The sequence below is a fragment of the Rhinatrema bivittatum genome, chromosome 14, assembly GCF_901001135.1.
Source record: "Rhinatrema bivittatum chromosome 14, aRhiBiv1.1, whole genome shotgun sequence".
Taxonomy (NCBI): domain Eukaryota; kingdom Metazoa; phylum Chordata; class Amphibia; order Gymnophiona; family Rhinatrematidae; genus Rhinatrema; species Rhinatrema bivittatum.
This window is the reverse complement of record NC_042628.1, coordinates 25,878,251-25,905,236: the sequence shown is the minus strand read 5'-3', so window position 1 is coordinate 25,905,236 and position 26,986 is coordinate 25,878,251. Positions and strand designations below refer to the sequence as shown.

The following is a 26,986-nucleotide window of genomic DNA, read 5'->3' as shown; positions in this document are numbered from 1 at the left end:
TGTGCCATAAAGAAGACCTAATGTTGGCTGGATAAACTTCGGCTAATTTTAAGATAGTTGGGTATATTCAATGGTGCAGCTGTGCCACTGACTATTCCGACAAAGTTAACTGGATAAGTATCATCTGGCTAACTCTGCAAACTGGCCAGTGGCTGATTATTTATATATATATGTGTGTGTTTCTGTACAGCTACCATTTCAAAATTATTATTCTGGAATATTTTGTGTGATAATTCAATAAATATAAAGTTTAAAACTGCACATTATATATCCAACACTCTATCTCCTCTGCTTCAGGTCGTTCCACTTGGAACTTCTGCATCTGTCTTCTAGGACGGTGTTTCTCAAGCTGATCCTGGAATACCCGCTAGACAGTCTGGCTTTCATAATATCCTCCATGAATATGCATGAGATAGATTTGCACGCAGTGGTGACCGTGCATGCAAATATTTCTCATGAATATTTATTGTGAACATTCTGAAAACCAAACTGCTTTCCCAAGGACTGAGTTGAGAACGGCTGCCTTAAGAAAATGAGAGCTAGAAGTCCATGCATGCCGTGGGAGACAAAATCAGATCTGGATCCACCTCTCCTGAAAGAAATAGCCAGGTGAGAATGTGGTACATCAGGCACCCTTAGTGGCTTCCTGCTTTTTCTACTGAAACTGCTATAGCTGGAGATGCAAGCAATGAAGGAGAAGAAGTGATAGTGGTAGTAATTTCACCACTGCAACCATAGCTACAATAGTAGCTTATACCGTTCAACAGTCATCACCTAATGGAAAACAAAATCTAGTAGGAATGGTGGCAATTAAACTGGTAAATAGATAAAACTGGTTCTGTGTGAAGTGTAGTACAGGAAATACTGGGGTGGACGTTCTGCGTTCTGTTTCATCATACCTAGACAGAAATACTCTGATGAAATATTCTTCAGTGGCTGGACAAAGACTTTTTTGGGGATAGTATTTGCCTGTGCAGTGCAAGATTTGATAATTCAGCTTCTGAGGCTTCCTGAAGACACAGGATGAACAACAGAGTCAAACCAAGCCCTCAGGCCGATATAGAAAAGTACATTCAATTGAACTCACCTTTCTGCCAGCATGTAAGCACTCATTTTCTGGGCGCAAAACTTACTGCCAATGCAGCAAGGAGCTCATCATGCAGAAATTGCGCGTTCCTACATGGAGGGTCTACTTGGCGCCCTCACATGGAAATCCCATGCAAATGAGGGCATTAAGCACTGCAGTACTCCCTCGATGCAGAGAGACTGCATCTGTCCCGCATGCCCGGGTCAGGGCTGGAGATAAGTTTCCAGTGCAACGAGGAAAATAGTAAAAAAGAAAAAAAAAAAAGTTTAAAAAGTAGTCAGGAACTCTCCAGGTAAGTGCCGGCAACCGCTGCCACCACTTAGCTGGATAAATAGCGATTTATTCGTCTGTCTGGCAATGATTCCGACTAAGTAGCAGTGACCCGTGCCAGATAGCTGGATAAATCCTGATTTATGTGACTATCTGATAGCTGCCTCCCGCTGCCAGTCAGAAGGTAAATCAGTATTTATCCATCTAGGTAGCAGCGGTGGTAGCCTGTCAGGATCACTCCTCCCTTCCCAAGTTTTAAGGTTTAGGAGCACTTTTAGCTTACTGCATCCAGAGTTAAAAAAAAAAAACCAACACACACCTGGGTACTAAAAATATGCACTGAAAACCAGCAAACATTTTCTTAGCACCTAGATTACTGCATTGGCCTGTCTGCTCATAAAATTTTCAATACAGTGCCTATACCAGGTAGGGATGTGAATCGTTTTTTGACGATTTAAAATATTGTCCAATATATTTTAAATCGTCAAAAAATCGTTAGGGCCACGATACAATACCAATTCCCCCGATTTATCGTCAAAAAATCGTAAATCGGGGGAAGGGGGAGGGCAGGAAAACCGGCACACTAAAACCCCCTAAAACCCACCCCCGACCCTTTAAATTAAATCCCCCACCCTCCCGAACCCCCCCCCCCCCAATGCTTTAAATTACCTGGGGATCCGGCGGTGGTCCAGAACGGCGGCGGTCCGGAACGGCCCCCTCAATAGAATCGTGTTGTCTTCAGCCGGCGCCATTTTTCAAAATGGCCGCCGCAATATGGCGGCGGCCATAGACAAAAACGATTTGACGCAGGAGGTCGTTCCGGACCCCCGCTGGACTTTTGGCAAGTCTTGTGGGGGTCAGGAGGCCCCCCCAAGCTGGCCAAAATTTTCCTGGGAGTCCAGCGGGGTTCCGGGAGCGATTTCTTGCCGCGAATCGTTTTCGTACGGAAAATGGCGCCGGCAGGAGATCGACTGCAGGAGGTCGTTCAGCGGGGGTTCCGGACCGCCGCTGAACGACCTCCTGCAGTCGATCTCCTGCCGGCGCCATTTTCCGTACGAAAACGATTCGCGGCAAGAAATCGCTCCCGGAACCCCGCTGGACTCCCAGGAAAATTTTGGCCAGCTTGGGGGGGCCTCCTGACCCCCACAAGACTTGCCAAAAGTCCAGTGGGGGTCCGGAACGACCTCCTGCGTCGAATTGTTTTTGTCTATGGCCGCCGCCATATTGCGGCGGCCATTTTGAAAAATGGCGCCGGCTGAAGACAACACGATTCTATTGAGGGGGCCGTTCCGGACCGCCGCCGTTCTAGACCACCGCCGGATCCCCAGGTAATTTAAAGCATTTGGGGGGGGGGTTCAGGAGGATGGGGGATTTAATTTAAAGGGTCGGGGTGGGTTTTAGGGGGGTTTAGTGTGCCGGCTCACGATTTTAACGATTTTTCACGATAGTTTACACACCCAAACGGCAACAATACGATTCCCTCCCCCTCCCAGCCAAAATCGATCGTTAAGACGATCGAGGACACGATTCACATCTCTAATACCAGGTGAACACAACCCCTCCCAAACAGCTAGAACCTACAGGTACACAGGTTGGACCTTATAAATAGGTCTATAAGGATTATTTTGCCTCAAAAGCAAATGCATCTGTTTGCTTTTTGTAGAAAATTCACAAAATTCAGTTTAAAAGCATTATACACAGAAACTCAATGACTACTGGTAAAGCAATACTTCTATTGTTTCTCTTGTTTAGAGCAGTGGTAAAGCAATACTTCTATTGAATCCCCTTGTTTAGAGCAGTGGTTCTCAGCCTGGTCCTGGCGGCACACTTCTGGTTTTCAGAATATCTGTCGCTAATATGCATGAGATAGATTTGCATGCTCTGGAGACTCAGTGCATGCAAATCTATCTCATGCATATTCATTGTAGCTAACCTGAAAATCCAACCGATTAGATGTGCCTCCAGGATAGGGATGCCAACTGACCGTCAAAAGGAACAGCCAGTGCAGTCCTGGTATTACCCAGTTTCATGCATGAATTTCTGGTATCCTGCTTTTCTTAAGCAGCATGCAGTGCAGAACAGCGTTTTCCAAACGTCTCCTGCAGGCTCAGCTATCCAGTCTAGGGGTGTACATTGATAGAACTTTCAGTTCATTTCGGTTCATTTTTCCTCCCTTTTAATGTTTTTTTTCTTTAGGCTTTCTTTTGGGGTTTTTTTCATTTAGTGCGCACTATTAGTATTTTCGATTTAGTGCACACTATTTGAGTTGCAGTAGTACACACTGACTCAAAGATGGTAACTTTCAAAGCAGCGCACCTGTCAGCCGGTGCCCAGGGACGTAGCTATTTTATAATCTGTGCATGTATATGCGTGCATGGTATAAAATAGCTTGGCTGCCATGTACATGTGCCCCAAATTTTAAGCAGGCGAGCAAATCCCACTTCTACCGAGTAAATTGCGGAATTTTAAAAGCGGTATGTGCTTTTTCCATTCCCAGTTTTACCAGTTCATCCCCAGTTTGCCTAGTTAAAACATAGGTCCTCCAGCTTCCCCATGGTTTCATAGCCTTCATCCCCCCCCCCCCCCCCCCTTATCCCTGACCCTTAAAACCCCGCAGATCTGCCTAGTTTTCTTTATTTTTTTTTTAACTTACACTTCATCCATAGCAGAAGTAAAGTTACGCAGCAGGGGGCCTCACGCGTGCCGGATCACGTAAGTATTTAAGTGCACGTCTATGGTTCACGCCCTGTCCAGACCATGCCTATGCTCTGCCCCTTTTTGATAACTTTCTAGATGTATGCGCTGCGGGAGATATGCTTGTATCTCACCGGCTTTTCAAATCTGCTCAACGCGCGCGAGCCCAACTTATTTGCACATCTCCTAACTGCCGCGCGCACTGGGCTTCTAAAATTCACCATAAATAGTGTGCACTAAATCAAAAGTGTGCACTAAATTGAAAATTGAAAAATAAAATTTGTAATTTTTCTTTGCAGTTTACAGTAAGTTTGAATATCCACATATTTCTGTTACAAACTATTGTTGTGTTTGCAAATTTAAAAATTCTATAAATAGAGTTTAAAAAAATTGTGAGTTTATCGTTTCAGTTCAGAAATGACATGAAACGAAATAGGCAATATCATTAAAAATGAAAGTGCATTCTTAATCCAGCTGGATTTTCAGGATTGCCACAATGAATATGCATTTACATATCCTGGGTATCCAACCTATGCCTCTAGGAGAGGGTTGGGAAAACACTGATGCAGTAAACTGTTCCTAAGAATAAGGAGACAGCCAGAAATTCGATTATCCTCCCAAATTAAAGAGGGGTACAATGGAAAAGAAGCAGTATCTTCACAGACTGACACTGCAAGTAACAGACCAGCACTACCACTTTTGCCAGCATATATATAAGCTTCTCCTGCTATATCTGGTAGACATTTGCAAACTAATTTGCAGATTTACTTTATTTTCACAAAGGCATTGCCTAGCAAAATTGGAAATGATTGTACTGCCCTGCAAGATATGCTCCAAGAGAAGGGAATCTCTACCTGGGTGGGATCTTTAGTAAGCTATTTATGGATAATAAGGCACTGCAGCTGGCTCATATACTATCGTACACTCACCTTCTGCTACAGCAATAAAAAGTATTTTGCAGCAGAAGCAAATTCTCCCTGCCAAATGCAGGCTCTACCCACCATATCTTAACGCTTTTTAAAATTAATACCAAGCGTTTTAATTTAGAAAGGGTATCAGAGAAAAAAAAAAAAAAGCAGATAGCCTTGACATACCATAAAGCAAAAATGCAACTAAAAAGGTTTAAACATTTAACAGCTGGCAATGGAAGGCAGGTAAGGCTTGAGTGAGCAGAGGAGCTAATCTTACTACTTTACAAGGGAACGCTGCCAATGCTCTCTGACGCAATGCAGTCTGTGTGTCACATTGTGTAGAGATACAGTGAGTAATAACATATACTCTGTCAAACTTTTCCCTCCCTGCTGGTGAAGATGCAGAGGGCAAAACAGCAATGGTTGCATGCAAGCAAAACCTGCCAATATCCCTGCATACAGACCACTGTTAAAAATTGCTACGGTAGTTTCATACTGTACATCCGTGCCTCAAGAATGTTTATTCCAAAAACCTATTTCCTGTGCTGTGGGAATACCATGTTGCCTTGCATTTTAATGAAGCCCAAAACACTAGGAAATGTAAAGGCCAAAATAAGAAACAAATGCTTTCTCTTTCTTTCAAAGCTCATGTGGGCTACAGATGTAGGAGCAGATGTACAACAGCCATGGTGGTCTAGATAGATAATTCATGCACATAGATAGCACGGTGACATGAAGCAGTTCTGGCAGAGCAAATGTGCTAAGCAGACCTGGCCACGGGCAGCCTGTGACTTCTGTACATGGATCAGTTTATTTCAGTGCAACATGCCTGCGGGAGTACTTGGCAGTGAATTATCCATGCACACAACTGTAGTTCCCCATTACAAGTACATAGATGGATGAGAGCACAGAATACACTGCCACACAGTGGTGCACTGCAAATGCTATTTTGGCATGAAACTACATGGACAATTTTTCAGTCGATTTTGTCTGCAAATACCTGCACTGAAATGTTCAGTTTTTGAAACTAAAGAGCTTAATTTAACTTACACTGGGAGGTTAGACTGACATAAAACAAAGATGAATTATTTGAAAAGAAGTATCTTTGCATCTAGTTCCTAATTTCATAATATTATTTACTTTATATAATTTTGGTTAAGAGCTTTCTCTTTTTTTACCTAGGTTTGGTAGCAAAGTTCCTACTAGCCATATTAGTTTAGTTTATTAGCATTTCTATACCGTCACATCGGCAGTGCCTTCACAACGGTTTACAAATTAAAACAAGCAAGAAAATACATTATTTTGTTAAAATAGTAACAGCTAAAAACTACATAAAAGAAGAAAATTAAATAAATTAGCTGTTAGAGTAAAAGATGTATAATGAAATAAAAAAATGTTAAATCTAAAACAAAATATCATATTGTATAAAAATATAAATAGTACTAACAGGCTTTTAAATTTAATTAATAGTGCTAAAATAAAATAAAATAAAAACAATAAAAAACAGGATTCAAAAACGTTAAGCACATAATAAATTCTGGTGTTTGTTCTTGAAGAAAGCTGGATTCTTTATAGCCTATGATACCATTTCTTTAACCAAAGCAAGATTAAATCCAAGAAAGAGGCTGCTCAGTTCTCTAGACCATACAGCACTGATTTGCAGAGCTGGCTAAGTCTGGTATCCAAGCACTGAAGCAGCCGCACAGCACCCACTGCTTTCAAATTCAGTATGAAATTCCATTTTAAATATTTTGCTTATTGCCTTGCACACAACAAAATCTGCTGTAGCAAAGTTATTTCATTGCTCAGGAGCGATTTGCATGATTGAATCCCCATCTCAAGAAAGACATAGTGGAAGTAGAAAAGGAGCAGAGGGTGATAAAAAATGACAAAGGGGATGGAAGATCTCTCCTATGATGACAGGCTAGGGCTTCTCAGCTTGAAAAAGGAGGGGGGTATTGTAAGGGCTAGCATGGGCAATGGAGGGGCTGGCAACTGGGAGGGGGGGGGGCTTTTTTTTTTTTTTTTTAACAAGAGGAGGAATTGGGGGTGGGACATGAGAACAGGATTATTTTCCATAAATATTACCTTCCTGAGGGAACTTCAACTGCCTCTAAGGACAGCAGGGGGGTGGGTGGGAGAGGGAGTCTCTGGAGACTCGGGGTCTGACATGGGATTTTTCATTTTTTTCACATTTTTTTAGGTATCAGAAAATAGCACGCGCTATTTGCATACAATCTGCTCTAATTCCATATAAATCACACTACTTGCAAACAGCACATGCTATTATCCAAAACCAAAACAAAACTAAAAAAAGTGAAAATTTTTCCAACGAAATGAAAGTTTTTGCACTGCATACCCTTATTATTGACAGCACAAGACCAGCTGTTGGTAGAGAAAGAGGAGAGACACCATCAAGAAGATCTCTCTTTCTACTGCAGGCTCACAGAGCACCAATGAATCCTGCCTGTATAGGCCAGGAACCTGTCACAGCACCCAAGGGGGGGGGAACAGACAGTGCCAACGTTAGTATTTATTTATTTTTTAATTATAGATTCTTATATTCCACAGCTTCCAACTTAAAGCGATCAGTGTGCATTGCAAATTAACCTTCATAATTCTATCATAATTAATAGTGTGTGTGTGGGGGGGGGGGGGGGAGGTGGGTCAAGAATGCCTCCATCCTTTCTCCGTGGAGCAAGCAGGTGCCACTGACCAGCAGGAGGTCAAGATGCTTGCATTGACGAGGTAGGACAGGGGCTCAGCCCCTTGAGCATGGTGTGGGAAGCATGCGTTCGGCAAGCAAGTGACCGTCCCAAAGTCTGCTGGGCTGCAGAGTGCAGTCATAGGGAATGACCTCCGAAAGCTACAGCATGCCCCAATTCGTCATGGCTCAGTGGCACAGGGAGACCGAAATCCTGATACAAGCAGCTGGGATTTGGCACAAATGGCCGCAATCTCCTGGGAGGACAATTCTCCCCTGGGCAGCCCACCAGTGATCAATCTCCCTGCAGATCAGGGACTGTTCTTTGCAGCACATTGAGAGGAGACCCCCATGCCCTGCACGGATGGACATTCTGGATGGACCATATGGTGGCCTTGAAGGCCTAGAAAGTGTGCTTGGCCATGGCCACAGGCAGGGCTCAGTAGCAAAGTGGATCCAGTTCTTGCGAGGACCATAGGCATCACTCTTGTTGGGAGTGTCCTAAATGCCACAGAAGGCGCAAATCCCCAGTACACGCATACCAAAAGGAGTGGCAAGATTGCAACTCCAGTTGTCACTATTCCCACGCATAGAGGTGATAGTCCCCTGCTTTGAGCGTGAATATTGGTGCACAGGCACCAAGTCAAGTACAACTGCCCTTGCTGTTCTTCTAGTGGTTACAGGAATAATGGCCCACACACTTCAAGGATGGATCCAAGGGGCTCGACTGGTGCCATACAGTAGGAGCGAGAGCGCACCTGGACCATGGCACGGGGCGATCCTCGCCCTGGCTTCTTCCCCTTCTTGTCTTGCAATACATTGTCTTGAACTGCCTCTTCTCAGAAACTTTCCTGACATGATCAATTATAAAATAATGGATCTTCACCTGAATTTTTAAATTCAATAGTTTAGGCGTTTACATTTGTTGTCACATTTTGTTTTACATGTTCACAGAATTGCCCCTGATGCAGGTTGTTTAGCGAAGCATTAGCAAAGTCAGCTTTCCTTTCCATCTTGCTAATTTTGCTGATGTGATTCAAGACTTCTTACAGTTTGGACATCTTGCAGCTTTGTAATAAGTGACACAGTCTCCACATCATTTTTTACACACGGGTGCAATTTCGACGTATGAATATTACTTTTATGAGGCGATTTTTTTTTTTTTTGAACAATGATTGAAAGCACGGCAAATCGTGTTTTTATACTTTGTGCTCCTTTCTGAGATTATTTTTGCTCCCTTTTTTTAATCAGGTGATTGAGACTTCAATGAGGTTGTCAGTATAATTTGTCCTGCAATAAAAAGCCACACAAAAGAGGAACAGCAAGCAAGTTGTGCCCCTCAGAACAAACAGAAAACACATCTGTATATAATGATCTATTAACTTTTGCAGACAAGATGGACTATCCCCATATAGAATTTTATGAATATTCACCAATATTTTAAACCTGAATTCCAGACAAGTACGCTGGTCATAGATGTAAGCAAAGCTGAAGCAAGAGAAGAACAATTGGCCAGGATCTCAAAATAGCCTGACAGATGATCTATCCCAGACAGAAAGGGTGGGAAGAGACTTGACAAGGAGACACCAAAGAGACTACACTTTGAGATGAAAACTCATGGGCATGAGAAACCTGAGTATCATGGAACAAATTAAGGAAGAACAGGACAGGGATCAATTTGCTAAAGACTGGAAACCGAGAATGACAGAATCTTAAGAAGACGAGAGAAACAGGCAAGGATATTGCCTTTGTAAGGGGGAAAAATTGTTGTGGCTATAAATCTTGAACATCGTTTCCCACTCCTCTCTTGGGGGCACACCTGTGGAGCCCGAAAGACTGAAGGATAGAAGTGAAGAAAAGGGTGCAAGGAGGTAGGGTAACCTGCTTTCTGGCAGTTACTACCCTTAACAATATACTTGTGGATTACTATCCTTAACCAATAAGCCTTGATGCTTTTGACGCAACTATTCTCTGCTTTGACAGCGTCAGGGGAAAAGGGAAATTGGATTCAGAAGACAACCAACACAGGCCCCAACTTACATCCTTCTAACATCCTCCAATGAGCAATGTCCAATTATTCTCTTCTGGGTTTCCAACATTTTAAAATGGTGCCATCCTCCTGGAGGTTGACACCAAAGTGATGTCACTTTGGCACCTTCAGCCACTATAGCTAGCACCATTTGGAATGGATAACCCTAGATGTAATCGTGTATCCACCTTAGAGATGGGCAACTCTGGTTCTCGAGGGCTTACCAACTAATTGGATTTTGGTACCCCTAATGAATATGCATGAGAGATTTGCATACAATTGAGGCAGTGTGCATAAAAATCTCTCTCATGCATATTTATTGTGGATATCTCAAAAACCCAACCGCATGCTGGCCCCTCAAGAACAAGAATTACCCACCCATGATCTATTCAGCATGGGAAACTACAGAGATGTTGATAAGAGAGGTGGTACAACTCCATGGACTACCATCACACATCATTTCTGATTCAGGTATCCAGTTTAGAGCATGATTTGGGAGATAACTAGACTACTGGAGATCTAGATCTGCTTATCAGCATATCATCCACAATCCAATGACAGATCAAATGAATAAATTGAACCCTGGAGCAGCGACTCTGGTGATTTTATAATGATCACCAGAATGGCAAGATCCAGCTGCTTCTGATTGCAGAATTTGCATGTAACAATGCAGAACGCTCCTCAAAGAAAACTTGGCTTTTCTTTGCTAATGGTTGGTTTCATCCTTGGCTCCACTCAGGAGAAGTAAAACAGTCTAGGATCCCAACTGCAGCAGAGTGAGCCAGGAACTACCTCTACACCAGATTTTAACCCCACCTTGATCTCGATCTGGACAGGTGAGTAATTAAACTAAAAGAAAAATTCAAATCCAATATCCACCCCCCCTCCCCCCAAACTCATTCCAGTCAGATCCTTTATCCAAAACCTCGTTCCTTCTGCATAGTGCCCCTTCAGCTCTGGACCAGCACATGGTGCTCTCACCTTTCTCTTGGCAGTGGTCTAGGCAGGCCATACATTCATTTTTGTGGCACTGGCCACAGTGCCTCAGCACAAGCAGGTCATGCTGCAGTCTGTTTTGGAAATGGGGAGGAGGCGAGAGAAGGTGGCAGCTCTCTTACGCACACAACGGGTGGGCGGCACACCGTGCTTCTATTTTGCAAGCTGGTCAGTAGAAGATACATCAGGCACAGTGCCCCTCAGGGAAGAGGAGCAGATCAGGTTCCCTCTTCAGATTCAATGGCCGCCGCTCATTATGAATTTTTTTTTTATTCTGTGTGTCTGGGCACACCCCTTCTCTAGAAACCATTGCTGAACAGAGAGCCAAAGGTCAGCACTCCTCAAGATGTTTCCACACGAGCCCCTATATGAGGAAACTAAAATAACCCAACCAAGCAGACCGAATTAACAATTGTGAATCCCGGTCGCTTGGCCAATCAGCTGAGTATTAATTGTACACATTAAAAAAAAATACGTTCCAAGAATGTATCAGAGTCCTACATAAAGGTGACAAAAGGATGTAAGAAAGAAAATCCAAATGCGTTCATGACAGAAAATGTAAGTCTTCATTTTTTCACTTTAGCATTTTTCTCCTCCATATAAGCGAGGAAAGCAAAGTACAACAGTTAACATCATGCAAATTATGTTCATTTGACTGAGTAATGAAATCAGCAGATTAGTAAATAGCTCCCTAAGTGCATTGCTTTTTTTCTCAATTTAGATAGCAAATGCATTGAAATGAACTGATACTGATAAAAGAAAGAAATCTCTGCATACGCTCTAAAGAAGAAAAGGAGGTAAGTTTTTCTTGTTTCAGAATCAGAGTCCTTACAGCTCAGTGCCACTCGCAAGTACTTGCACAGTTTGAAATGTTTAACTATGAAATACAATGCCAGAAAGTTAGAGATGGGCAATCGGCCAGCAAGTTAATTCAGTTGGCCTGAGCCAGACCTAACCAGGCTTAGATCAAAGTCGGAATTGATTATCTTTCATTTGTAGGGCTTGCTTTGAAGGAAGAGCAGGATGATCATTTCAGATTTGTGCAACACTTTCACCTACCCCAGGGGGTCCTCAAATCTGATTCTCAAAGGTCGCAACCTAGTTGGGATTTTATGATGTCCACAATGAATATGCATGAGGCACATTTGCATTCAGTGGAGGCGGTGCATGCAAATAGATCCTATGCACATTCACTGTGAAATCTTGCAAACCAGACGAGTTTGTGGTCCTTGAGTTCCTGAGCTGGGAACCCTGGTCTACCCCATCACCTTTGGCAGAATCTGAGAGCGGTTAAATGTCAAGTGAATAATTTGATTTATATGCCACTCTCTTCTCAGCTCAATGATTCAGGCCATAAATGAAATTTGGAATCATGTCACGGTTGACTCAAATTTTGTGTCAAGGGAGTTTGGATATCCAGTGGGTGGGATTTCTGACCTATGCTAATCTTTTCTGGTTCAAAGGAAATCTTAATTGAATCCAAACAAGCTCATGCATCCCAATATCAAAATGCTCATGAGTTAACAAGAGCTAACAAAGAATTAGATTAAAATGGAAAAGAAATCCAAGCTGCATCAGATGCTTACTTTAGCAGACTCAGCATCTCTAGCATCAGCAATGCTTTACTAATAACCACAGAATGAAACTCATACAGGAAATCCCTTTAAAAAAAAAAATGTGACTCTAAAGTCAAGCTCACCTTCTCCCACTCCCGCTCCATGTTCAGCACTATGACCACCAGCTTAGGGTTGGCCTGGTACCCATCTTCTGTGAAGGACAAGTCTTTACCATCCCAAGTCACATTTATCATAAATCTAGAAGAAAAATATTCAGTGAAGGATTAATGAGCCATGCAACAGCTAACGAGCACGTTAATTCAGTCGTCAGAATAGCATCGGTAAAATATATACAAGAAACATCATTGCTCCTGTGAAAAATAGGATCTACAGCATGACAGACAAGTTAAAAACACTGGGTCTCTGGTTATGACCTAGACGATCCTGCTTAAGCACAGTACCTTCTACTGAGTTTAATTCCTTTACAATGTAAAGCTGCTTGGAGACACTGCGGAACAGTAAAGTAATGAATCCGCCCATGGCGTTCCTGCAGCCAGCAGTAAAAGACCCAGATTTTTAAGGAAATATGCATTTTATTTTGTTGGTTGGCACCATCCTACTGTAAAAAAAAAAATGTGTATAATAGTTGTATAGCATAACTATTTCTCTGCCTTCAGCTTCTTTTCATGCTCTGCAATACAGAGATGGGTGAACCAGTTCCAAGTGGCTCTAGACTCCATTTCAGATCAGGGTGATTTGCTTTGGTAGGATAGAATCAAAGTTGCTCTCGTTCTGAAACCTTGCACCTCATCCTGCCTACAAAGCTGGGAAATAAGTGGCTATTGATGATTTTGTTAGTCCATGGCAAGTAGAAATGTGCTTCAGCTCTCTCTCTCTATATATATATACATATTTGTGTATAAAAAGGCTTGTGTTGTGTCAGTCAGTCAGTCAGTCACAATGTTGTGTCTGTGTTTGGCCACCAGGTGGGACAGTGGCAGATGAACCGTGCAAAGGCAATCTGCTCCATCTGCAAAGCCCTATCTATCAGGTTTACACACACACACACAAGATCCCAAACACACAGTCTCCTACAGACACACATGCACAGGCTCATACACTCACGCACAAGCAGAGACACATACGCACACAGGCATAGTCAGACACTCACACAGGCACAGGTATCCGCAAACATGCACAGGCAGAGAAACACACACACAAAGGCACAGGCTCAGACACAGACACACACACATACATACTCACACAGGTAAACACACACACAGGCTCAGCACCCACACACAGCCCCACTCATGAGTACAGGCCTCCACACAAACAGGCTGTATATGGACCAGATTACCCAAGCAACATCAGGCACTTTTCACTAGTATTACTAATAAAAAAAATATCCAAACTAACTGTAAAGAAGAACATGTGTTATTAGAATAGGTAAGTTGTAATGACTAAGTTCACCACGCATTATGACTGATTAAAACTATAGCTAGAATTAACACAATTCTGTTTTGGGGGATGTGAACCATCTACTATAAAATAAATGTCCTGACGTTTTGCAAATTAGGCCATAAGGTAAAAAGCTGACCTCTCAGATAAAGTGGCCGATGCACCTCTCCTGGGGGCGCTATGCAATATTTTAATTAGGGGTTGCGTTGTCAAGGAGGCGCTAGGATCAATTGCGCGCCCCTAGCGCCTCCTTGACAACTGGCACCCGCGAGCGGTTGGCTGTCCGCAGCTATCCGCCGCTTTAGAAAACGGACGCTGACTTTATCACATCCATTTTCTTAATCAGCGCACAGCCACAGGTTCAGAAAACGGACGCTGGTTAACTGAGCATCCGTTTCCTGAACCTGACCGCCGGCACTTTAAAAAAACTTTTTTTTTTTTGTCTTTCCTTCCTCTGACTTAATATCGCCACGATATTAAGTTGGAGGATGTACAGAAAAGCAGTATTTTCTGCTTTTTTCTACAACTTTTTGGGTTGCTCAGAAATTAATGCCTGCTCCAGGCAAGCGTTAATTTCTGAGCGCAAAACTGTGCATATTGGACGCACATTTTTTTTTTTTTTTTGCATTTGGGGTGAATAACTAATAGCCTCATTCACATGCATTTGCATATGATGAACGCTATTAGTTTCCCAGCGCGTTGGACATGGATTGTGGAGGCGCTAATCCCCTTATAGTATAAAAGGATTAGGATGCACCTACACAACCTGCATCCAACTGCAGGTTAAACAGTGCCCTCAGCTGAGCGCACAGTATTGCACTGGCCCCCAAGTGTTGTTGAAGTTTGTGAAATGAAGGCCGGTCATGGGGTTTTAATTATACTGGAATTTAAAAGGGTAGGGTTCGGCCCAGAGGAACCAAGCTCCTCTAATCCCACAGCCACCATCTCAGGCAATTCACCTGCACAAATTATTATTACTAAATTATCATGTTTAAGGATTTATGTAAAGTAGGTGTGTATCACACGATTCAGCACAGATAATCACTTATAGCCATGAACGTAATGGATGAAAGGACGCCATCTTGGGTTTATGTGCCTCTACTCATACCTGGGAACTTTTCAGTTGTGGTCACCCTGCCGGGCGCACAGATTGACACGTGCATTTTGGACATGTTAGACTAACACCCAATGCAAAAACAGGATTAGCGCATCCAAAACGCGTGTCCAAATGCATAGCTAATAACGCTCATCACACGTAAATGCCATGTAGATGAGGCTATTAGTTTTACCCCCCTCCAATGCTTAAAAACGATGGTTGCCCCATGCACCCTTTTTAACATGGCAAATTTAACGCCAGCCCCAGAGCTGGCATTAAGTCATATTGCGATCCAAGGGTGCATGAAAAAAAAACCCAAAAATACTACTCTCTTTGGTTCCTCTTATTTAGTATTGTTGTGATAGTAAGATCTTCTGCTTGCGGTGATGAAAATGAAAGGAAAATGTAATGGGCTGATAAAAAAAAAAAAAATTCTGGGTACACATTGTACACACACAATATGCAGGCTCCAAGGCGCTATGTGTATGTTGTGCGTGTAAATCAACTGAGGGGCGAGAAAGCGAACGCTCGTATTGAGCACCCATTTTCCTGATGCGTGCACGTCCACAGCTCCTGGGCGCCCGATGCTTTTAAGCACTAGGGACGCATAATTTCTACCTAGCGCATCCTTTTTAACGTGGCTGCTCATTTAAATATAGCACAGGTCACCCAGGAGAGGTGGATGTGCCCACGTTACAAAAATGGGCGCTCAATACAAGTGCCCATTTTACCACATGTGATATTGTATCAGCATTCTCTCTTTCATCCCCCCCACTTCCTGCTAATCCACATTTTCTCTGTCCCCACCCTCCACCAGAACTTTCCCCCCAGCATTCTTCCCCTTCCCCCCCTCCCTCCCTGACCCCAGTACTCTCTTTGCTCCCATCCTCCTATAGGTCATAGTCCCCTGAAGTGCACCCTTTCTCTAGCCTAAGCTGATTCCCAGGTCCTGTAATCATAGCTGCAGATTTGAGCTGTGTCTGTGGCAGCCCCTCTTCTCCAGTTTTTCACCACTTCCTGCCTGCAGTGTTTGCTCCAGGCCCACCCCTCTCTCTTCCTGTTCCTTGCAGGCTTCCTGAGGAAGGGGAAGGGTGAGGTTGAAGCAGGTACTGCAGGGCGGAAAAAACTGCTCTGCTTCCTTCTCCAGCCTCTCCCCCTCCTGTTCTCCGCAGGCTTCTCCAGCCCCTCCCCTCCTGTTCTCTGCAGGCTTCCTGAAAGGGAGGGGCAGGAGCAGTAAATAGAGAGGGCTTGGAGACTTCTAGTTTTACCCCTCCCCCCCACCCAGAGACCTGGCAATTGATACAAATTCCAGGAGTCTCCGGAATTGGCCTCTACTGCATTAACAGTTTAGCACAATAACTTACACTAAGCACATATTTTTGAATCTGTCTGTAAAATCCAATTCTATTAAAGTAATATAAGCAGGGAATGACTCAGATCCAGACTGCCCTGAGAATGCAATCACACACAGACTTTGATTAACCTGTACTTTTTTTTTTTAATACAAATCAAAAATTATACTACCTTTACATAGCAATCTTTTGTTTAAGAAAGCTGCTCAGCATTCTGATTCTATTTCTTATCTGTTTCTGAGAACCCAGTGAGTCAATCCAACTTGAAATGCCTCCTCCACACTTGAGAAAATTTTATATGCTACAGTTCACCAACACACCTCTTCACTCTGTCATGGACATTTTCTATACCCCATCATTACGAAGGTTTTGATGAGTGATGAGAGACTTTGCTTGCATGAATCACCAGTTCTGCCCTTCAGAGTCTCTTTCAGTGATGTCATGATCTGATATTTTTTGACATCACATTACACATCCCTGAGAATGACAACTGGAGATATGAACAGTGGAAGAAGAGAAAATATTCTGATTAGAAAAGAGAGGGTGTGCTGCACTGAATCTTTAGTCCAATGGTTCCCAACCCTCTCCTGGAAGCACACCTAGCCGGTTGGGTTTTCTGGATTTTTACCATGAATATGCATGAGCTGGATTTGCCCGGGTCTGCAATTTATGGCAAGCTAACACGTGTATATTCATTATGGAGATCCTGAAAACACGACTGGCTAGGAGTGCCTCCAGGAGACAGCTGGGAAACATTGTTCTAGTCATTAGCAATGAAATGACAAGTACCCTGCAAAACTAATCAGCCATTTTCTGGTGGCAGCGAGGAATGTGAAAGTGGGAACCAAAACTGAGCCCCATTACTGAATTCAAAAAAATTACAACAATGGTAATTGATGTTCATAGAGGAACTACCCTACGGAAGGACTGGAAAAGACCATGCTTATGACAAAATGTGACAAATTTTTAAGTTAAGTTCACAGGGCATGGGTATATGGTGGAGAACCAACCCAAGACACTTCTGGTGGTAATGACTAGAGATAAGCAAGAGTCTCCTGCAACTATCTGCAAAAGGAAGAAGTTTCTAGAAACCCTCTCAAATGCAGTATGGAATTAAAGCTTTAGTTTCTGTAAGTATACAGAATCACTCTGTAGGCGCGCCCATCTGAATTTAAGAGAACCTTTTTCCAGCATGGTAGGGTTAATCACTACATTGGTTTATGTGCTGCACACTGACGAGCATTATCACAGGTCCAGGGGGGGTACTTGACAGCTCTAGCTGGATACAGGCAAAACAATTCTGTGCAGGGATGCCTGTCAGATTTCTGGTAGAATTGCATTTTCCTTGAGATGGCTTTCCCTTGTTTGGTCTAATATTCTTAACACTTTCAACCCTCCTATTATGCTCTTCCCTCTTGGGAATTAAAGGCTTGCTTGCCACCACGAGAGCAAATGATGAACTTCCAGACAAGAACTATTATTATACCACTATCAACTCTGCAGTACAAGATGATGGAAAAAAAAAAGAAAGAACAGTGAAGAACTGAGTACAGTAAAATGAACTGTCTTATGAACATTGTAGCAGAGCTCTTGAGAAACCCACTCTGCAGATTAGCATTCCCGAGAGCCCTTCAACCAACTTACTAATGGTCTGGTACCTTGATGCAGTAACTTGCCGTTTCTATCAGTCCTTTGCTACCGACCGAGCTACCTTGAAGCAGAACTGTTATGAATACTGCAAGTATAGGAGCATTCTATTTCCTTTTTTGTTTTAAACTTTGTGTCTGCATTTTTGTGAATAAAAACAGCAAGCATCTCTGTATTTTCAGTATTTAAAAGTCTAAACAAAATGTCTAAGCAAAAGTTCCTTTGCTTATGTTCATAATATACACCTATAAAATCAGGTCTTCAGCCAACTTCAGGGGTCTATTTACTAAGCTGTGATAAACATCTTAAAATCTGAGGTCAGCTATCAATATAGTAATGACAGAAGAAAAAGACCAGACAGTCCAGACAGTCCATCCAGTCTGCCCAGCAAGTTTCCTATGGTAGTAACCCCCAAGTTTCCACTGAGGTTAGTAATTGCCACTCCATGCAGATTACCCCCATTTTTCAAGGATAGTAACTGCCGCTCCATGCAAGTAACCCCCATGCTTCTTTGGAGGGTAGTAACTTCTGCTTTATTCAGGTTACCCCCAAACCTTATGTTAAGGATAGCAATATTTACAATCTAAACCAAGCAAATGACAAACCCAAAATCCTGCTTGATAAAACATGTTACCCAAGCCTTCATGATAATTTAGACAATGCTGCTAGAACGTGCTTGGTTATAGAAGCAATCCTGTGCTTTATCCCTACTGTCTGCATATAAGCATCCTGGACTGTAAAAGTCAGGGTCTAGTGATGGCCATCGTCTGAATCTAATTCCCCTTTTTTCCCTCTGTAGCGACCAAAACAGATGAGATCGGTGTAAAGGCAAAATAACTTTATTCACACAGTATCTGTGCCCAACTCTGGCCGAGTTTCGCTCTACATATAGAGCTGCCGCAGGGGCCACTAAATGTACTGTTGTGTTTTTCTTATTAAAGAGTACCATGATCCACATCTCGTTGTTTACTTCGAGTTATATATACTACACAACTGCTGGATGCAACACAGCTTGACAATCTTGTTTAATGTTGATATTCCCAAAATGAATATTGGATACACTTCCTGTTAATATCTTACTGAAGGTTGGAAATACTTACTAAAACACTACAAAACGCTCAATACACAGAAGGCTGATGCTCTTAAGTGGGCACGAAATGGCTGTTGTAAGCACCACTGCTGATGTCAATACAATCGAGATTTGAACTTCCGACGCGCTGCAACCAACACTGGCCACAAGAAAAAAGCACTGTGCCTAGTATAACTACTTATCTGTAATCTTTTCCCTGTTGCCTGTTGTACGCAGATATGCAGTGGCTCATACTTAAGTGCATCACGGTACACTTTATTACGAAAAACACAACAGTACATACAGTAGCCCCTGAGGCAACTCTATGGGTGGATTTTAAATGCCCTGCGCGTGTAAATCCGGCAGGATTTACGCGCACGGGGCCCTCGCGCGCCGGCGCCTATTTTGCATAGGCCGCCGGCGCGCGCAGAGCCCCGGGACGTGCGTAAGTCCCAGGGTTTTTTAAAAGGGGCGGGAGGGGGTGTGTCGGGGGGCGTGGCAGAATGACGCGGCGTTTCGGGGGTGTGACGTGGCGTTTTGGGGGCGGTGACGCGGGCGTGGTTTCGGCCCGGGGGCGTTCCGGGGGCGTGGCCGCTGCCTCCGGACCAGCCCCCGGGACCGGAACACGGCAGCCGGCCAGTGCACGCAGATTTACGTCTGCTTTTCGCAGGCGTAAATCGTTGAATAAAGGTAAGGGGGGGGGTTTAGATAGGGCCGGGGGGGGGGGTGGGTTAGGTAGGGAAGGGAGGGGAAGGGAGGGGAAGGTGGGGGAAGGTGGGGGGAGGGCGAAGGAAAGTTCCCTCCGAGGCCGCTCTGAAATCGGAGCGGCCTCGGAGGGAACAGGCAGCGCACGCTGGGCTCGGCGCGCTCAGGTTGCACAAATGTGCACCCCCTTGCGCACGCCGACCCTGGATTTTATAAGATACGCACGTATCTTATAAAATCCAGCGTACTTTTGTTTGCGCCTGGTGCGCAAACAAAAGTACGCGATTGCGCAATTTTTTAAAATCTACCCTTATATGTAGAGTGAAACTCAGCCAGAGCCAGAGTCAGACGCAGATACTGTGTGAATAAAGTTTTTTTTTGCCTTTACACCGATCTCATCTGTTTTGGTCGCTACACTGGATTGGCTTCCGGTTTGGTTTTTAGGATCTTTTTTCCCTCTGCCATCGGGGCAGAGATCGAGGTTCCAGTTACGTCACAAACATCAGAGCTAGCCAGATAACTTAAGAGGGTCATTTATCAAAATGCACTAGGCATTATCGTGCACATTAGGACCCTAACGCCCACCATAACGTCGTAACGTGCACGATAAATACCGCATCGCAAAATGCATATGCAAATTTAAAATTAGCATTCGAGTGGGAGGAGTTTGGGCGGAGTAAATGGAAATGAGGTTTGGTCAACATGGCGTGCGATAAAGTAACACACAGCAACACAGGAAATAACTACACCTTTTTTTCCTGTGTGTTATGCCTGCATTAGCTGTGTGTTACCGGCCAAAACAGCTTTTATCACACATGCTGGTTCAGAGGGGAGAGGGGGAGCCCTCTGTGGAGCTGACTTATAATTGAACTTTTTATACCACTGTGAGGCTTATGGGGTGGTGTAGGTTTTGGGGGGGCAGTTTTACATGCACAATCATAGGCATGAACCGCACAGTTGCCATCAGTGAAGATTTACTGTCATTGACTGCAATCAAGCCAGACAGAGAGTAAAGTGTACAAATCTACTCTTTCTACCTTTCATCACTACAAATCACATAAAATCTTCACTGATGGCAACTGTGCTGTTCGTACCTATGAATGTGCATGTAAAACTGCCCCCCAAATCCTAGCCCACCCCACAAACCTCACCCCGCGTTCATAATGGCCACTCTTAACAGTGTTATAGATAGTTAACTTTTATGTAAGCTTCTGCAGAGTCTCTCTCTCTCTATCTCTGTAAGGTGCCTATGGTAGATTACTCAGTATTTGATGTGAAAATAACATGCAGTGTGATAAATGTCTTGCATGTTGTGTAAAATACCTATGCAGTATCAGGAAAATTATCCTAACCACACCCCCTTTTTTTTATCGCAAGAGCTATTTCCATGATATTTATAGCAAATTGATAAATCCAGGTCTCTGGCAGAAATCAGTTCCTCCTTTATAGATGTTAAGGAGGTATTTTTTAGAATTCCTGAAGATCCCAGAGAATTTTTCACCTATATCTAAGGCTCACTATTTACCTTTGGCTAAAAAAGGTATTACTCTCTGATTCCTCGTTACATGATTCTTTGGATATATTGAACCTTAATTAATATTTGAAAAAAATTTACTGCTGCCAAAATCTTTCTATTGACTTTGGTGGTTGTTTTTGTTGGACTCACTTGCGGGCCGATTCAGTAAAGTCTGCGGGAGTGCGGGCGAACACCCGCTCTCCCGGCGTGCGCACAGGCCACTTGCCTGTGTGCGCGATTCAGTATTTAAATGAGGCCCGGTGGCAGAAACGGGCAAAAGGAGATGCTACGGACACTAGCGCGTTCCTAGCGGGTTTGAGAGCTGACTCTCAATTTTGCCAACGTTGGTTCTTGAGCCTGCTGACAGCCACGGGCTCGGAAACCGGACGCCGGCAAAATTGAGCATCCGGTTTTCGACCCGACAGCCGTTGGCCCATTTTAAATTTCTTTTTTCTTACTTTTTTTACCCTTCGGGACCTCCGACTTAGTAGCACCATGATATTAAGTCAGAGGGTGCACAGAAAAGCAGTTTTTACTGCATTTCTGTGCACTTTCCCGGTGCCGGCAGAAATTAGCGCCTACCTTTGGTTAGGCGCTAATTTCTTAAAGTAAAATGTGCGGCTTGGCTGCACATTTTACTTACTGAATCGTGCGGGAATACCTAATAGGGCCATCAACATGCATTTGCATGTTGAGGGCGCTATTAGGTTCGGCGGGTTGGACGTGCGTTTTCCGCCCCTTACTGAATAAGGGGTAAGGGAAAACGCGCGTCCAATGGCAGGTTAACAGTGCGCTCTGTACTGTACTGTACTGGAGCGCACTGTACTTTATCGGCCCGTTAGTAATGAAGTTTTTCTCTTGGAATAGACTGTTTTGCTTTTTGGATGTAAAGATTAATATTTTCCCTGACATTACTAAAGCAACCCAAATCAGCAGGCGGAAATTCCTGCTATTGAGACCCAGTGTTTTACAACTGTGGCCCCTGGTCTGGTTAAACTTTCCCAGATAACTTCAGGCTTGTTGTATATTCAGCGGGCTAGCTTTAGCCGGATCACTACTCAATAAGGACCTCATTATATCAGTAATTGACTGACCATGAAATTTCACTTAACAGTGAATATCAACCCTTAAAACAACAACAAAAAAACCCACATCTTGTGTCTCTTTTATTTGGCAGCCACAGTGAGAGTTCCAAGAGTAAATAGTTTACTTGCCAGTATTTGCTTATTCCTCCAGAGATTTGGATAAATTTCTCTTTACACATTACTCTGCACATTCTTTCCTATCATTTCTGTCAATTTTAGATATCAATGAATGTTCCTGATAATCTGTAATGAAAACATAACTTACACTGCTGGAAGCATATGCAAACAGTAGGGGAATTTGTTTCTTTGAGGGTGGAGTTTTTACTTTTATTTTATTTTTTTACAGCTGCTAATAATTCCCCTATTGTTTGCACATTCCTCTAGAGATTCAGTTATATATATATTTTTTTTTTACAACCTACCAGAAGTCATAGAGCTACCTGTCAATCTACCAATTCTCTTCAAGAGTCTCTGTTTTTTTTTTTAAGTGGACTGTTGTAAATTTATTGCCAAGTGAATAGCCATATTACTCTTTCCCATCTAATAATAATATACGGAAGCTGGTGTATTTACTGATAAATTCAAGTAGGGCTGAAGAGACACTAGGAGGAATAATATAATGTTGGATGGTAAATTTAATACCAAGCTGTCTTGGTAATTGTGTTTCTTCATGTCTTGACACTTGTACTTAGCAAATTACCCTCATTCATATAAGTTTTCCTATTTATTTATTTTTCTGGTTTTGTGTCATTTCTGTACAAAAATGTCATTTTACAAGAAAAGCTCTTGAAGGATGCATAGCAAAAATTGAAACCACTAACAAATCTGAAAAAAGGAGAAAAAATCAAATTAAGCTCTGAAAATGCAAATCCTCAATGAACAAAGAGGAAGCCAACAAAACATGAAAAAAAATGACAACTTCTCCTAATCAAATAAATACAAAGCTCACAGACTATGACTGAAAAGTGGTAACATGACAGAAGAAAAAAAAGTATTATAATCTGAGCTTGCCTCAAGAAAAAAGGAGGTAAATGTGTTTCCTGAGAAAAATCCTGCTACGTTTATCCTTAAAAAATAAAAAAAACACAAGCTTATCAGGATCATAAGTCATATAACATTTGCATGGATATTTTAAAGGGAAATTGTTCACCTACAGATATTAGCCCTGGATGTTGAGTCAAAACCTTTCAATGCCAAAGTTGAGAAGCAGGAGAAACATCAGAAAAAAAATATTTTAGGAAGCAGCGCAAGCTCGTCTTGCGCTGCGTAGTTTAACATGGGAGTAAGGGGCAGGGAGCTTAGGCAGACAGGGGTTAGCCAGAAAAGGGGGGGGGGGAGGGGGAATAGCAGCTGAGGCAAATAGCAACAATTTTCGAATTGGTGCATTGCTATTGGTTGCTAGGGTAGCTAGACAGAGGGAAAGCGGGAAAAATGCTGGCAGTTGAGCAGCAACCACGAAGCGAGCAACTGAATTTTTTGCTTCGCTGCGGCTGTTGATCAACTCCAGGGTTAGGCACATCGGAGCGCGGGGGATTTGCCGGAATGAGTAGCAGAAGGGGCAGAGCAGGGAGGCCTGCGGACGCGGTGAGGCTGCTGGGCCCAACCCCTTTGGGGGTTCGCGGTGAGTTCCTTCGCGGCCGGGGGAAGGCTTTCCCTTCGGGCGGTCCTGTGGGAGGCGTTTCGTTTCGGGAGGCTCGTCTCGGCCTTGCTGCGGATGAGGGAGCTTCTGGTCAGGCTTCCCCGCGGCGCGACCCTTCCCCCCTCAGTTCCCCCTTGATGGTGTCTGAATCGGGGGAGAGCGGCGCCGAGCCGGACACGGAGCCCGCGGGGCTTGCGGGGCCGGGTCGCTTTCCCCCTCTCCGGGAGGCGCTTTATGTTCCCCCGTCGCCGCCGGCCCTGGCTCGCGCGCGTTTTCCGTGTTACGGGGCCTGGGGGCCGGCGGTTAGAGAGAGCGGCGTATTGGTGCCCCCACGGGGGACCGGACTTACCGGGGTTGAAGTCGCGCAGGGGGCGGAGGCGGAGGCTGCTCGCCCTGCCAAGGGCGCTAAGAGCGGGAGGCCTAGGGCGCGCAGCAGCGCGGCACGGCGTGTTTGCAGCCCGAGGGAGGAGCCTGTAAGGAGTGCGCGCGCGGGCAGAGGTAGGAGCCCGGAGACGCGGCGCGCCGAGGGTAGGGTCAGAGGGCGAGCAGGTGCCAGTTCGGGCGCCGGCAAAAGGGGGGCTCGTACAGGAGCCAGCCGGGGGAGGAGCGGGCAGGCAGCTCCTAACGGGGCTCCCTTAGTGAAGGGACAGCAGCTCCCACAGCTGATTCCTTCGCAGGCTGGGCGACATATTAGTGCAGGCGGAGAGGGCAGGGGGCCCAGTTCGCTTGGGGGCCTGCCTTGCGGGGAGACAGCGGGGGAGGAGGCGTATATCCCCATCTCCGTGGTGGCGGATATCATAAGGCAATGCCTAGGCAGACATGCTGAATTAGGGCCAGAGCATGTCATTGAGCCAAGTTGGGCAGGTGCGGGGTCAGGAGGGTGGCAAGCAGGAGGAAGTTTCAGGGCTGGGGTTTGGTCAGGTCAGGCAGGTGCCAAAGAGCTATTTCCAGAGCTGAGGAGGGAGAGAGGCAGTGCATTGCCCTATGGAGAGAGACCTCCCGGGTCCAGGGAGCCAGGGAACTTTGGGGATTGGAGGGCTTTTGGGTCTTTTTCAGGTGCGGCGGAGGACGAGGCGGCGGGACCTTCGAAGAATGAATCATGGAGAGAGCGGGAAGTGGAGGCGAGAAGGGAGATTGGCAGGAGAGGATCAGCGGAGCAGCGGACAAGGGCAGAGCAGGAGCCGTGTGAGGGAGCCAGAGATAGTGGAGAGGCGGGAACGTCCGGAGGGACGAGAGGTAAGCATGGAAATATGGTTGAGGGGAGTTGCCCGAGTTCATTTAGAAAAAAGAAAAGGGTCCGGAGCCCTAGTTATTCTAGTACTTCGTCATCGGATACTAGTTTGAGTAGTGAGCATAGGGCAAAGAGAGCGGTGCTGGGAGACGGTCCGGGCCAGGATATGGGACATCCAGCCCTCGCTTCGTTAACGGAACTGTGGGAGGAAGTTCCCAAGCGCCTGGTTAAACGGATACGTAAAAGAAGATTCGTGGATATTTTTAAATTGTTAGAAGGGCGACGGGGGGGGGCGCAGGGACAAGAAAAAAGCTAAGAAAAAGGGAAAGGGGGTCAAAAAAGGCCCAAAATATCTAAGAACATAGTGAATTGGGTTCGGGGTTTCCTGCGATTGGCGAGCGTGGTGAGCCATTTTGATTGCGCGCAATACGGGGCTTTGCTGTCTTACGCGGACAGCATATTAGGAGCGTTCAGGGATTACGAAGGTTGGGCTTGGCTCAACTATGATGAAAAATTCAGAGATAAGATGGCGGGCAATAAGTTCATGTCCTGGGGCACGCAGGACATACACCTGTGGCTAACACAGATGACGAACAAAGGGGTAGGAAGTGCAAAAACCGGGGTAGTCAGTGGTGCGGGGGGCACGGGGGGTGTCGGGGCTGCGGTAGCAGGGGCAAAAGGGCAGTCCTTTCGGAGCCCCGGGGGGCCTCGACGGAGCGACGGGGGGAGTCAAGCAGCGGGCAGTGTCGCGGATGTGTGTTGGCGGTTCAACAAACTCACTTGTTTGTTCCCGGACTGCAAGTTTCGGCACGCCTGCTCCACATGTGGTGGAGCTCACCCCGCGACAAAATGCGGGCAGGGACAAAAGCCGGCCCTTGGCAAGGGTGTTAAACAGTGACGTTCTTCTTCGGAAAGCGGACTCACCAATCGCAGTGGGGGTCTTGCGGGAGTATTTACGGCATTACCCCAACGAAGGGGCAAAATCATTGCTTGAAAACGGTTTTAGGGAAGGTTTTAAAATTCCGTATGTGGGCCCGGGTTTTGGGGGGAGGGCTAGGAATGCTAGATCGGCTTACCGATTAGCAGAGGTGGCGAGGGATAAGTTGCGGGAGGAACTAAAGCTGGGTAGGATTGTAGGGCCGTTTGGGGAGCAACCTTTTAGGAGGATGCATTTGTCACCGTTGGCAGTCATTCCAAAGAAGGTGTTGGGTAAGTTCAGGTTGATACTGAATTTATCACATCCAAAAGGAGCGGCCGTGAATGATTTTATCCCTAGGAAGGACTGCTCGGTGAAGTATGCGTCTTTCGAGGAGGCCATTGATATGGTGCGCCATGCGGGAGTAGGAGCTCTCATGGCTAAGGCGGATGTAGAGGCGGCGTTTCGATTGCTTCCGATTCATCCTTCGTGTTTTCCGTTGTTGGGATTTTATTTTGAGAGCGGTTACTTTGTGGATCGTTGTCTGCCAATGGGTTGTGCAGTATCCTGCGCGTTTTTCGAGGCGTTTAGCACGTTTGTGCACTGGGTTACGGCACAGCATAATCAGTGTGACAGATTATTGCATTATTTGGATGATTTCTTGTTTGTTGGGTCTGGAGTAACGGACGAATGTCAGCGGCAGTTGACGGGTTTCTTAGAGGTGACCAAGGAGCTGGGGGTACCAATAGCGCATCACAAGACGGAGGGGCCGGTGACGAAAATCATTTTCTTGGCATAGAATTGGATTCGGTAGACATGGTATCGCGGTTACCCGCGGACAAGGTTCTTAAGTTGCATGAGTTAGTTCGATCGGTGCGAGGAGCAACAAAGGTGACTTTACGCCAGTTGCAGTCCTTGATTGGTTCTTTGAATTTTGCCTGCAGGGTTATTCCCATGGGAAGAGCGTTCATTCGCCGACTGTCACATAGAACGGTGGGGGTCAAAGCGGGGCATCATTTCATTAG

The 26,986-nt window shown here is 44.9% G+C and overlaps 1 protein-coding gene across 4 annotated transcripts in view; it reads right to left on the bottom strand.

Moving 5' to 3' along the window:
* GRIN2A (glutamate ionotropic receptor NMDA type subunit 2A) overlaps window positions 1–26,986 on the bottom strand; it is a 392,551-nt gene that overhangs the window by 81,278 nt on the left and 284,287 nt on the right. For all 4 annotated transcript variants that reach the window (XM_029577239.1, XM_029577238.1, XM_029577241.1 and 1 more), the window contains one exon: window positions 12,391–12,505. In XM_029577239.1, the coding sequence (XP_029433099.1) occupies window positions 12,391–12,505 (115 nt within the window). The remainder of the gene's footprint in view (window positions 1–12,390; window positions 12,506–26,986) is intronic.